Here is a 14,671-nt window from a genome sequence, read left to right as displayed (position 1 = left end):
TGCCATGTTTCCAGGCTTTGATACAAGAGATGTTACCAAATAAAGAAGACCCTATAATAATTCTTGTCCAGTGATAAAAACAGACTGTGACAGTTGGTGACTTTGCTTCACTGTGATTGGTCAATCCTGACAGTGCTGAGAAAAGTATTAGCTACCACGTGACAAAGCCCGTCCACTTCAGATGTGCTCTGATCAATAATTTCCAGCTGAATAATGGCACCGATTAACGTAAAAAAAATATTTTAAATTTAAATCATACATAATTAAAATATAATGTGTATTATTGAAACTCACCGTATCTGACATTCTGCTGTTAGTAAGATGTGTCCTCCCGGTCAGCAGGAGGCAGTAAAGCTCAACGAAGACAGAAACTCAAACGCATCCGAGACAAAACACTGGAATCTTAAATCTCACAACAAAGGATTCTGCTGTTTTAACAGACTGTTTTATTAACTCCTAATTTTATATAACAAAGCAAAGGCTACGATTTATATCTACAGGTAACTGGTTTGTTTTGTGTGGGTTTCATTTATAGATGTATGATATTTTAACACTGCACTCCCGTACGAGTTAGTTTAGCACTGCCTAACTAGTTTTTCGATGTCTGACGAAGACGTACAATGGTAATACGATGCCCGATGTTCTTGTGGGTTTTTGAATAATGTGTGTTTATTCTCAGGCAGCATCATGTCTGCAGATCTGGATCTGTCTCCCCCGGAGGTTCCCGAACCCACTTTCTTCGAGAGTCTCCTGCGTTATGGATTATTTCTAGGGGCCATTTTTCAACTCATCTGCATTTTAGCTGTAATTATACCCACATCCAAGAGCCACGAACAGGTGCGGACAAGCTATATAATTATAGTTTTGTCGTGATGTCTGATACCGGTTAAAAATCTGCATTATAAAACGGATAGTTCCAGTCTTTGATTCTGATTGGTTGAGCCGCGTTCAAAGCTGTTGTAAATTACTCAACAACCTTACACCTGTGACCGCATTACATTAGTATTACTGCGCAACTGCCGTTTGTGATTCTTTGTTGTTGCATGTGTTGCTTGGCAACCTCTTTGGAACTACGTTGCTTGGCGGAGGAATAATGTGTTATAACTTTGTATTTTTTTTGTTGCTAGTGTTTATTTTATGAATAAAATAAATATTAAAATGTATATTTTTATGGAGTAACCGTTTTTCCACTCTTCGTCGTGCCTAACAACGTCCCTTAGCTGTTATAAATTTACTGTAAAACACGACTTCGCGGGACATATTGATTTAAGTCTGTTAAAACATTTTTTTAAATAGGTGTCTATATATATATATATATATATATATATATATATATATATAAACTATGTACAATTCACTTTAAAAAATATCCACATTTCTCATTTTCATTCATTGAGATAACGTGGACAGTGTGCCATGGTTTAATGGAGATTGCTGCCATCAACTGGAGAAAAAAACACTTTAAAAATTAAAATAACATGAAGTTTAAACTACAGCTTCAAAGTGTTACTCACGGGTATAAATCTTTTCACAAGTTTGTTATTTAGATTTATGTGTAGACATTATAAAATAATTATTGTAACAAAAAATATTCCTTTTTTTTTAAGTACAGGCAAAACTTGTAAAGCAGAACATTTGTCTTAATGTAGTAATGATTAATCAACTGGGGAAGTATGGTGATATCTATTAATTAAAATGTGTAACCTGTTCAGCTCTAGTGTCTTGCCATAAGGGGTTTGAAAATTCAAATGAGTTTATTCTTTTGTATTTCATAATTCTAGGTGGAGCCGTCGGAGCCGGTTGACACTCGCAGCTCTGAGCAGAACCGCAAACCGAAGGGACCCGTTCAACAAATCCGACAGAAACTGAAAAAGGAGAGCAAGAAGAAGAGATAGTGTGTGTGTGTCTGCCTGACTGAGTGAATATAAATGAGGGAAACATTAAAGGTGCAGCAGGAACCTTGTGTAAGGATTCAGCTGTGGATCTGATCAACTCACGGATGATGGATTGACTTACAGCATTAGAGGATGTGGATCCAGCGAGATAGTGTAGTTCAGACATTATAACATCTGATTTCAGTGCAGATGTTGCTACATACTTCAAAACAGTGTTTTTTTTCACACATTATATATGTATCAGTGTTTTTGAATAATCTTTAGTGTTATATTAAGTAGCCTACCATCATCTGAATAAACTGATTGTCTGTTCTGTTCGTTTCTTTCTGTGGTGATAATTGTTCAACAATGTGGTGATAATGTTTAATAATAGTATCCAGGTGTGATGTTCAAATGGCACACAAAATATTTACAAAGAAATATATTTAAAAAACATATTTTGTAGATTGATTACATATACAATATCTAAAATGTTGTATTCCCAAATATAGCTACATAAGAATGCTCTTATGTTTTTAAAATTAAAATTGGATTGTTCCTAGTTGGATTAAGTAAGCATCACTGCATAATGCTATCAATATATAATACGTTACTAAATTTTATGTTTATAATCTGGCTAATTAAATCTCTTAAATGAGCGATAATCGCCATGATCAAGAGATGCTTGCTACTTAAGTGTTAATAACTGGACAAATATAGTTACGTGGTGAAGTATTTGAGAATTGCATTTAAAACTTTTATACTTGATAACTAACCTTTTTCTTAAGAATATTTTCATGAATACACGCCCGGATTGGAGCTCTTGGAACATACATATAAAACTGTTTTGCATTTCCAATATTACAGAAAAGCATTCATAATGCTCACATAAATTGAGGACACAAATATAAATATTTTTAAAGAAATTACTTGCATGAGCTGTATTCGAATATCTAATAGTAACTATTAACTAATCAGCATCCAGTTTGCTAATAATTATCTGCCAGATTAGTTTTATTTGCTGGAACAAACCAAAATGCAAAGTAACAGCCACTTTTAAAACATTTTATTTGAAATGCACATCGATAAATATGTCACACAAGGTTGCTCTTTGATTAAAAACATGATTTGAGAAAATAGGCATTATATAAAATAAACAAAAATAAAACACACTGATATTATGTCTAAACTGATCATCTTTTTGTGTACAAATCATAGATATGAAAAACAAGCAATTTAAATAGAGATCAATGCCAAGACGTCTTGATCGGCCTGATGCTGTTTCATGAGGATGTAGATCCGTCTTCCACATTAGAGCTTATTTTTATGAACAAGGTCCCTTCTTATAACAGCATTCACTGCAAGGAAAAATAAAACCATCATTAGTGTGTGCTGTTTGATGAAGTGTGCATTACTATTGCAGCATTAATGAAGTGATCAAACCTCTAACACTAAGGATTGAACATCAGTTTGTGCTCCAGTCATACTGTACGTGTTTTGTTTGGGAGAATTTGCTGTTACTTTAGTGATGCCCCATTTTCACCTGCCGGCATTTTTATGATGCACATGACATGCATCACAGAGACGTGAATGAATGCAAGGTCGCTGGGACACTGCAGTCTGCGCATCACTGTAACTATCCTTCCACTAGCTGGCAGCACACAGTTTAACCTCATCACTTTATCTGGCTGTGCTTCCTGTTGTTCTGCTGAGGCAAGTTAGTGGGCTAAAAATGGAAAGTTTTCAGTCTAAAATTAGATTAGGGGACACAAGGGGTAGCATTTACAGGTATAATCAGCTTGAAATAGAAGCTAAAGCGTTGGTGGGATGCTTTGTAACACCTACAGCATCCACCGCAAATACAAACAAATCTGCATCCGTGGGGTGAGTTTAAAATGTGCCTCACAACATCAGGTATACCAGGCTTTACATGAATAAACAACTCCATTCAAGTGTATTTACGCGTGCTTTTGTGATTGAATGCTATACTAAAGATCAATAGTGTGTCCTGTTTGTCCCTGTGTGTGTTTTAGGTCTGCTAGGAGCTCAATATTTAACAGGCTTTGGCAGAACCTGAGGCACTGACCCATATAGTGGCGCCTGATAAGAGTGGCATACATTAGTGGCCTCTGAAATAAACTACTGAATATCTGCCATCAACACACAACAACAGTGACACGCCATATAAAATCCTATATTTAAGTTAAAATTTAAATGAAAGTTAAAAAGCGGTAAAAATGGTGACAAACTATGGTTCTTAAAATAAACAGTTCCAGTGTCTGTGTGAATTACTGTGAGATAAAGTCTATTAACTAAAAAAACTAATAAATGAAAACTAAGGTGTTTTGTTTAAGCATGTTGCTATTCAAACTTTGCAAACATTTGAAGCAAAAAAAGTATTGAAAATCACTTAAAAAGACAAACGTACAAGAATGTGTATTAAACAGCTTTAATGAGAGATACAACTACAATTCCATGAAGCATTGCAAAAGACAAATTTGAAACAATGGATAAATAAGAAACTACTAAAATATTTATATATAGCCTATACATACAGTACCAGTCAAAAGTTTGGAAACTACTATTTTTAATGTTTCTGAAAGAAGTCTCTTCTGCTCGTCAGGCCTGCATTTATTTAATGAATAATACAACAACAACAAAAATAATTTAATATTGTGAAATATTACAATTTAAAATAGGCTAATGGTTTTCTTTAAACTTTAAAATAAAGGAAAAGCTGAATTTTCAGCATCATTCTGTTTTGAATAAACGCTCTTCTTTTTAACTTTTTATTCTTCAAAGAACACTGAAAAAGTATCACAGGTTCCAAAAAATATTAAGCTGCACAACTGTTTCCAAAATTGATAATAAATCAGCAGATTAGAATGATTTGTGATCATATGACACTGAAGATTAGGGTAATGGCTGATGAAAATTCAGCGTTTCATCCCAGAAATAAATTATATTTGAAAGTATGTCAAAATAAAATTTACATTTGAATAATATTTCACGATATTACATTTTTTTCCGTATTTTTCCATCAAATAAATGCAGGCTTGATGAACAGAAGAGACTTCTTTCAGAAACAAATGAATGTAATGATTCAAAAATAGTAATGTTTCCAAACTTTTGACTTGTACTGTATACCTGTATATAATATGCATATTAGTTTGAGAGCATAGAGAGACTGACTCTGTCATTCACAGCGCTTCATGGGAGTGGATGAGCACTAAATTGTTTTTTTTTTACACAATTTGCCTTTTTCAGTTCTGTGATTGGAGGAGATTTGTCTGCAGAATCAAGTGTAATGTAGTTTCTCAGCAGGATTTGAGCTTTCAAACATGCTTATTTAAAAAGATAAGCAAATACCACCAGTTAACAATCTCGTAGCTCACAGTAGGTCTGTCTTGAAAAGTTTATAAGTTATTGTTAAAAATCCATTTCCCTTACGAGAAAATCAATATGATTTTTACTTACGGAACCCGACTGCAATATTCTAACTGAAGTGTTAGAATTGATCACATTATACAGTCAAACTAAAATCTATTCAGACACCTTCAACATTTCTCACATTATCACAGTTTATTCGCTATAGTTTAGAAAATGGTTATCAAATCAGTTGATATTTCACTGGTTTTGTCCATCCTTCTGACTCTCACTGATGAATTATGTTGAATATCTGTCAGCTGTTAACTTTAACTACACAATTAGATAATACCAGTTTAGCTCAACCAATCACCAAGCAATGCTTCATGTTGTTCAGTCTGTGGTGTAAAAAGGTGCATTAGCAATTAAAGAAAAACCACTTCAGCAAAACATGATCAGCTCAAAGTGTCTGAATACATTTTTGGTCCCAAATTTGTATGCATTTTACTGGTAGTCACTGTATGAAGAATGTTTGGGAATAATATGTCAGTTTACTTCATTTGCTATTCTCACTTAGATATATGAACTATAGTGTCCTGCACCCACTAGTAAAACAATATCTGGTGTCTGAATCATTTTTGGTTGGACTGTAAACACTGAATGATCAGAGTAATGATGCCCACAAACCATCATCCAGATAGGCCTGATCCAGGTTCTCCTGCTTGATGGTGACTCTGACAGGACTGATGTTCCTCTGGTGCTGTACGGGCAGGTATGTCTGCTGATGGCTTCGGGCCGGTGGGGACCTCCCTGTGGTGGGGGACGCCCTCGAGCCATACGCCTTCTGATGGGCCCCGGCGGAGCATAGCTCGGAGACATCAAGGGTAGGAAATAAGGAGGCGGCCGCTTGGACGCTGTCACCTGCTATGGTGTGCTGGTAGGCGTTAGGCACAAACGTAGACAGTGAGGTCACACTGTGTGTGGCCCCCATACATGAAGCATGACCCGGGGAGCCAGAGAGAATTCCTGGTATCTGGTAGCGAATGGATGCGTGCTCGAGGTGGTGTTGTGGGACACCAGGATACATGCCAGATTGATGTCGCTGGTACGGTGAGCCGGTGGGCATCATACAACCGTCTGGAAGATGACAAGAGGGAGGAGAAACGCCCATGATGGGGCGCACTGGACAGCCTAACTGTGTGTACTGGTATTCTTCAACCGGCTCTGCTTTAATCTGTGGCACTGGAAAGGAAATCCAAACCATCTGGATCAGTTTTAAAACAAAAAAGCCACGTAAACGATATTATTTGATGGTAAAGGAACCGAAGGCTGCACCTGAGAGGGGTGTGTAGGTGAAGTTTTGAGGCTGGCTGCATTTCTTCTTCCCGTTCAGCACGTGATAGCTGACTCTGACTGGGTGGTAGATGTTGGGGTCCCGATATGGAGGGATTTCCAAGAACAGCAGGTTCTGATAGGAACACAACTTACATTACATTTTTAAACACCATTACTGAAGACCATGGTGTATTATTTTAGTTTGAATGCTTACAGATGTGCTTTTGTCTCTGTAAACTTGCGCCTCCGTCTCCCATATCTGTAAGTCAACTAAGACAATAAAACATTTGAATACATGACGGCATTTGAATATAGAAAAAAAAACATGCATGGGAACAATAAATATTGGAAACATCATATTATCTTATTTTTGTCACGGGTGTGGTGCGGGCAGAAGAAGAAGATGAAGTCAAAAAGATCCAATTTCAAAAACTTTAACTTTCAATATAACAAAATATAACTCGCACGGATACAGACGGGCAGAAGGTTCCCACACACGCTAAACACAAAGTAGAACGGACGAAGACAGACACTGATTAACATTGATGAGTGAAGACAGGTGAAACAGATGATGATTAACAGATGAACTAATGAAGACACATTGCATGAAGACAGCAGACAACCGTCACATTTTTATTCTAAAAAGGGTTTTACACTAGTTAAGGCCATTGCACACTGAGTCCAAAATTCGCATCCAAAATTTTCACACGTAAAAAAAATTTTTTGACCTAACAATATGTCAATCACGCTTGCAACACTGAATACGAAACTTTCGTTCGTCATAAAAAAAATCGTATCGGGTTCGATTTTCTGTACTTTTCTGCAGTTTGAATGGTGTTTGAATGGTGTTTTGCCAATTCAGAGCCACCGAATCACGAAAAAACGCATACGAAAATTTTTGACTCAGTGTGCAATGGCCTTTACACTGCACTAATTATTTTGAAAGAAATTAATACTTTTATTTCGTAAAAATGCATTAAATTGGTCAAAAGTGACAGTAAAGACATTTATAATATTACAAAAGATTTCTATGAATGCTGTTCTTTTGAATGTTCTATTCATAAAAAATATTTTTTATCACTGTTTACATAAAAATATGAAGCAGCACAACTTGTTTTCAACATTGATAATAATCAGAAATGTTTCTTGAGCATCAAATCAGCATATTAGAATGATTTCTAAAGGATCATGTGACACTGAAGACTGGAGTAATGATGCTGAAAATACAGCTTTGATCACAGGAATAAATTACATTTTAAAATATATATTCACATAGAAAACAGCTATTTTAAATTGCAATAATATTTCACAATGTAAGTGAGCATAAGGGACTTTTTTCAAAACACGCCCTTGTGTATTCGCACTATTTAATGTTCAAAGCCACAACAAATGGCTGGTCCGTGACTTCTTCATATGCAACAGAGAGAAAGTTTCAAGCATAGTGGATGAAACTCCCACTCTCCTGTTGTGTGACTTCTGCAACCATCACTTTGAGTACAGGAAAGGAAAGAGACTCTGCTTGTAGATGCTATCTGTGCAGAGCAAACCACATCCTCTCGCACCACACTGCACACCTAAATGGAAAGTGCTGCTAAAAACTTTGCTTGCGTCAGAAAGAGTAGGCAGTGTCTATAGGATGTCAATGTGAGTCACGGCTGATATATGCTATTGTCCTCATGGTCGTTCTGTGACACTGAGATTTCACTCAGCTGGCACTCAAAATATTGCCATTTTGGCACAAATAAAGACATTTTGGAACATTTCTGGTGTTTCCCCCAAAATCAATCAATTCATTTTTATTGAATTTAAATCTTTACTTGGTTTTGCATTTATCAATTTTTAATTGAATTAATTTGACTTTTATTTTCATGCATCTACTTCCATATTATGTCACTATAAGTGTCTTCTGTCCTTTGTAAAACATTGGTTTTAAAAATGCTATATAAAAAATATTTTACTTTCCTTAATGTAGACTCTCAAATAATATGAAGTTATTAAACTTGCGTGCATAATGATTCTAAAATAATGAGAAAACTGTTAAAAGTAGTTTTAGATTTAAAGTTTATCACATCACACTGCAGGAGCTGACAACTTCCCAAAAGTATTTCATATCACCTACCAATAAACATAGTTCTAGAATTAACGTTTTGTACAGTGCGTAGGTGTTGGTTGAGGTTTCTGACGTCTTTAAACACTGACAGACAAACTGGCGGGAATACGTGTGTTTATGCAAGCTTTGCAAGGCTTATCTTTTTTTTTTCACTCTTGTGTTATTGCAAACGTTGGCCAATCCAGACTGCAATTTACCATACAACCCAGACCTTCATAGCTTCAGCCTGGGCCACCGTTTTTCTCAGCATATGCAAAGCACATCAATACGACTTCAAACAAATCATATGCTAATCTTCACCACAGATGGCTGATAGTGCCTGGAGAAGTCAAATATTAAAAGAGGTCTATGTTGATGGTTGGAGCTGTTAACACGCTAAAGCACAAAAATAGTTGTTGAAGGTCAACTTCCACCATTGTAAACTTTTTTGAAAGTTATTCATCCATGTAAAATGAGATTAGGATCTCCCTATCTCAATGTATACCTTCACAGATTCGTTTTCACTGAAACTGTAGACATAGTGACGTTTGTGTGTCTTTCAGTATAGAGATGCAGAGTTTAAATGTAGCTGAAAACCTTTTAAATAGCCTATAACATGATTTGGATTCGAACAAAAGGATTTGGATACTTAAAAATGTCAATGTTATTGCATCAGATAATAGAATATAAAATCAACAGCCATTTATTTTAGTCTATCATATAATGCGATAATGTTCAAATATTTTTAAATGTGCCTTAAGTGTCCGAATGATTTTTGGACCTCTCTGCTCTCTAAACAGCCACTGAAATACCCATTGGTTAACCACTACACTTACAATCAGTAAAAGTGTGACCAACCCTCTCAACAAAAATGAGTTTTACTCACCATGCGTTTTCTCAAAGAAGATGACTTTGGACTCTGAAGTGAAGTTCTGGCCCCTAAGGATCATCTGCAGTCCACCCAGAACCGAACAGTGGTCCACGTCCTGACGCTCTACCGCTGGATGCTCATGGGCCGACCTTTGAGCTGTAAAACAACCCAAGGCATTCATGCATTTAATATTGAAAATGTGATATTTTACCATTTTGCAAGGGCACATTCTGAAAAACATGCTTAAAAATATATGGTTAAAATAATGAGTTTGAAATGAAAAGTTACAATGCGTACAGCACTCAATCGTCTGTGAGGACACTTGGAGAGAGAGCCACTGGCCTCCGGGTTGAGGAACGTGGACACGGAAGATCATTCTCACTCGGGTGTTTTTTCGTCCCACATCCGTCTCTCCTTTCTTCAGCTCAATGTCGGCATTTCTCAGTTTCAGGATACCAGCACAGTCAACTCTAACATAGACATAGACTTAGCATGCAAAACTCAAAAAACACTGGATCTTTTATCACGCCCTGTTCAAGTTCTATCAATTCTGGTTTCAATTTTTTTTATATTCTAAGAACAGAAACTATCTACTATCTTAAACTAGATATAGTGGAGGCTATTTGTCACTTTTTTTCCAGAATATTTCTGCAGGTTTATAATTGAAAGTATTTTCTGGTGCGTACCATCAAGTTTTGCCTTAATGAACATTTCCACCATTGCAACTGGGATGTTTTTACACTATATGGGGTAAGTTGTCATAATAAGAATCTGCATCATGCCTGTTATAGGCTATTTAAAAGATTTTCAGCTACATTTAAACAAATATGAAGTACTAAACTGTTCACGATGCAACAAATGTAAAAGTGGCAGAACCACTGCTTTATAGCTGAATAAAATGTTTCATAATTGACAAATTTTGCAATATCAACACTGTTATTGAACTGAATTTTAATAATGAAACTATTGCCTTCTGTAGAGCTGCTTGTTTCAGAACGGATTAACTTTACAGTTACTGAACTGCCTTGAGCTAAATAAAGACACTATTGTCTTTTATAGAGATGCTTTGCAGCAGAATTTGAATTTGTCTAATATTACATGAATTTTGCATCATCCATTCTGTTATTTTCCTCTTTATTTCTGTAAACCTGCCTTAAAACAATCTGTATTGTATAAAGGACTTTATAGATAAAGGTGAGTTGACTTAACCTGGAGGACACTATCATTTGTAGAATTTGTATATATTTTACTCAAAACCTCACAGCTATTGAGATACAGAGCTTGAGACAATTTCCACATGTGACAACTAGCCCCGGTCTTCTTTATATGCTATCATTATCTTCTTACACAACTCTCATGTTCTCCTTGGGTTCCAGTGGCAACTCTAGGATTTTGGTTCCGCTCAACATGCGTTCCTGGCTGTTTGTGGTGACGGTCTTGCCAGTGATGCGGTGGACTTGGTAGAACGCGTGAGGTCTGAGGTTCCTGTCGTCAGCCGTGCCGATGAAGATCTGTAGAGCCAGCGGCTCCGTCCCGGTGTACCCTCGCAACTGAAACAGTTTATAAACCAGTTTATATCTACAGATGCTTTACACTATTCTAACAACCAAAGGGTGATCCTAACATGTGATACAAGATACACTGTACATAAAAATGTGTGATTGAGGTTGCATTACAAAAACTTCCTGTAACATGATGTTTAAATGCAAGTGTCTTTAAATCTGCTTATTTTTAGTGTATGCATGAAGTCACAACACTTTTTGTCTTCATTTTCAACAGCAATGATGCCAATACTCTGTGAGATATGCATACAATCTGAGTGAAAGGTTTAGTCAGTGTAGATGATATGACATATTGGCACAGCGATAGCTAATTTCCCTGAACGTGGATACCGTACTTCACGCCATAACAGGGAAATAACATCACCACAATCATTGCATTATCTCTATCTGTCTCCAGCTCGTTTGTCTTATCAAGCTCTTCACTGACAGCCATCTCAGTTTCAAATGTGCACAAAACCGTTTGGGCACATTTTCACACAAAGCGATTCTCAAGAATTGTCATATTCACTCCCCACGCGTCCTTAAAGAAACAAACAAAACCAACCTTTCCGCCCTCCCACGGCTTTGCTTCTTCTAAATACACAGCTCTGTCCTCATTTTACCTGAACGACAGGATGGCCTCCGGCAGATGCTTTGACGGCCCCTCGGCTGCCCTCGGTCTCGTAGTGGGCCCTGTGATGTTGTCTGGGTTGAACCTCTATCCTGAGCTCATACTGTTCACTGCTGCTGGGAAGAGGCCAGTCCAGCGCAGGCAACGCAGCCACTGGCATACTGAGAGAGGAGAAACTGTTTAGTCAATCACAATAACCATCACAGATCACTCATTTACACACTTAATAAACAGGAGAATCTGGGAATAAAAATCCACGTGGGCCAGGACTGTAGATGTGCACACATTTTAATCTTTGCACTATTCTGGTTTACTTGTTTTCCCAAATAAAACTTATTACTCAAAGGTTGATCTTTCAGACTTTGTCTCAGATGTTTCTCCCAAACTATATTAGAAGAAAAAAAAAAAAAAACACAACATTTCTAAACTAGTCGTGCAGTAAGAGTATGAATATGGATAGCAGCTCAGCTCCATTAATATTTGGAGAATTTGATTATAAATGTATTATAAGTTTATATTGAGATTGCTGACTTTTGATATTTTGATAAATCTGAGTACAATTTGAGATATTTTTGAGATTCTAGAAGAGACACATGTAAAACTGAGGCCTTTTTTCCAAAATTCAAAATTAGAGAAACCAAAAGTCTCCAATATGACTCTCCATTTAATATCATTGCTGCTGGGAGAAATAACAGATGTATTGGGAAATCTCATTTCCTATGGGTTGTGGTGCTGGTTGTAATCAGTTGATTGTGTTTTTCCTCATTTATAAGTGGATACAGGCATCTGCTAAATGAATACATGCAAGACTGTTGCTTTTTCACTGGCTGATTGGTTATTGGTCGGTTATTTCATACCTACAAACCCCTGCGAGAGCCTGACTGGACCAATTGGGAGGCATGAAATAGCATGATTCCATAAGGAATTCTTTTTTCACTTCCGTCACTGTTGGGAACTGGTTAGCCTGGCTTTCCGTGTAGAAAGAATACTCTAGATTAGGTCTGACTATCTTAGTAGGGATTGGTTTAGTCACGCTGCTGAGGTTGTTCAAGGAATCCTCCAAGTTTGCCGGCGGATAGAACTCGGTGGGCTCGTCTCGGACAAAATGGAGGTTTTGAGCCTGACCGTAGGTGCGTTTCCCCTGTGGAGAAGCCGAGCGAGAACGTGGAGAGGATGAGCGGCGGTCCAGGACGGTGTCTTCTGTGATGCTGGTGCGAGGAGACGTGTTGGGAGAACCTGAAGCTTGGATGGCCTGTATCATCGGGCAAAGATCGGCTTCAGTCACTCCGACCAGACTTCCATCACCACCTCCAGGAGAGACGCATGGAGAGTAAGTTCCTGGAGAATAGCCATCTGAATGCCAGCTGGTAGAGGAGGTGCTACTAGCAGGACTGAGGCATTGGTTCTCCCTGTAGGGCATGTCGTACCCTGGAACGGTGAGCATGGGCCGATTGATGTTCACAGGGTTGGTGAGGACATGGTCATGGTGGTGCAGGTCAGGGCAGGTGATCTCAATTCTCGGGCGGTTGCCTTGGATGGCTCCAGGGTGGGCGGAGTGACCGAGAGACTGCCTGAGATCAGATTGCTCGTAAGTGAGAAGATCGGTGGGGAAATGGTTGGAAAGCTGGGACATGGACTCTTCACCGTAAAGTGAAGGGTCTTGATGAATGCCATGTTTGGAGCAAATGCCAGATTCATCAGCTACAAAAAACAAACAAACGGGAAAACACATTATTAGTCATTTCACCCTGTTTTAGAAGTGTGAATATAGCAGTATAACCAACTGAATATTTAGAACAGAAATTCTGAACGTTTCCTGTAAACTAAGTAGGCTCTTCTTTACTAATACTTGAAAACAAAACTGTTTAGCTGCAGCAAAGGTTTCCACTACATCTTTGGTTTCACATAATGTGTGTAACCCACTTTTGAACTCATGCATCTTCTACTCCAACTCAAAACGGAAATGCAAAATGTGACCGTAAATGTTAACGTACAGTATTATGACGGTAATATTTTATTCGTTGAATAACCTTGGAGTATCATACAGTATGTGGTAATCGTACAGCACCATAGAATGATAAAGTACCATTACTGTATCATACTACTATTTTTGTAAGATAAATGACTAATACAAGTACAATTATTTACTTTTTATACAATTAAAATAATTAGGCTAAGTTATACGAAGATAGGGAAAATAATTGTTATGGGAGGAAAGGTCTAAATAAAATTATGATTAACAATTAGTGATATTCACTAACCTTGGTCATCTGGAGGTAACGTTAACGTTAAGTCGCCGCCAGGTTGATTGTACAAGAAAAGTAATGGAAAGTCCAGTTCTTCTTGACCGTCGATAGTTTCGTATAAATTACTCATTGGATAAGTTTTCAAACCAACGCCCCTTTAAAAAAAAAGTTATTTGAAAAGTAAAAAAAAGAAAGAAAGAAAAGGTTGCAATTAATCAATCCCACGATAGTGTCCGCGAAATTTAAACGGTAGTTTCTAAGGCAACGGAACGAACTGTCAGTCAGCCGCGCTTGAGCTCTACTGATGATTCGATGGCGTGTGAGAGCGCTAGAGATTCTGAGCAGCTTCCTGTTAGAAAAGAAACTCCCTCAGAAACATTTGCGACCTAATATAAGAATAAACCAAAATAGTATACGATTTCTTTGGTCAGAATGTTATAGAAAATGGTTCTTAGAGATGCAGAACACTGTACAAATAAGTGTACATAAATTAAATAGCTAGCCTACTTAATGAGTTGTGCATCTAATTCATGTGTAAAGTAAAACGTATTTTGACTCTAGGTTATGCTTCCATTGTGCTACTTGTTTACAAGAACGAATGCATGTATCGTTTGATTCACGATTTGGGCTGTTATGATTTAGGTTAACCTGAATGCAGGTTTACAGGTATAGTCTATTGGAATACATCGATTAGCCTGAGATCTATTCTCTGCCAGAC

The 14,671-nt window shown here is 37.3% G+C and overlaps 2 protein-coding genes across 2 annotated transcripts; one reads left to right on the top strand and one right to left on the bottom strand.

Annotated features, from left to right (window-relative positions):
- The first annotated feature begins 400 nt into the window (after window positions 1–400).
- manbal (mannosidase beta like) lies at window positions 401–2,032 on the top strand. Its single transcript, XM_077197734.1, has 3 exons — window positions 401–500; window positions 680–837; window positions 1,782–2,032. The coding sequence occupies exons 2-3, from the start codon at window positions 688–690 to the stop codon at window positions 1,893–1,895; spliced, it is 264 nt and encodes an 87-aa protein (XP_077053849.1). The 5' UTR covers window positions 401–500; window positions 680–687; the 3' UTR covers window positions 1,896–2,032.
- Window positions 2,033–2,925: 893 nt separating this feature from the next.
- On the bottom strand, window positions 2,926–14,272 carry nfatc2b (nuclear factor of activated T cells 2b). Its single transcript, XM_077197733.1, has 10 exons — window positions 13,969–14,272; window positions 12,565–13,408; window positions 11,700–11,868; window positions 10,883–11,085; window positions 9,833–10,005; window positions 9,551–9,691; window positions 6,790–6,845; window positions 6,576–6,708; window positions 5,928–6,482; window positions 2,926–3,232 (listed from the first exon to the last, which is right to left on the bottom strand). Exons 1-10 carry the CDS (start codon window positions 14,081–14,083, stop codon window positions 3,186–3,188), a joined length of 2,436 nt encoding a protein of 811 aa, XP_077053848.1. The 5' UTR covers window positions 14,084–14,272; the 3' UTR covers window positions 2,926–3,185.
- Between the last annotated feature and the right edge of the window lie 399 nt (window positions 14,273–14,671).

This window comes from Siphateles boraxobius, unplaced genomic scaffold (assembly GCF_051911475.1).
Source record: "Siphateles boraxobius isolate OS27281-9 unplaced genomic scaffold, OSU_SipBor_1 41, whole genome shotgun sequence".
NCBI lineage: Eukaryota > Metazoa > Chordata > Actinopteri > Cypriniformes > Leuciscidae > Siphateles > Siphateles boraxobius.
Note: the sequence above shows the minus strand (reverse complement) of the source record. Positions and strands in the feature narration are given on the sequence as shown.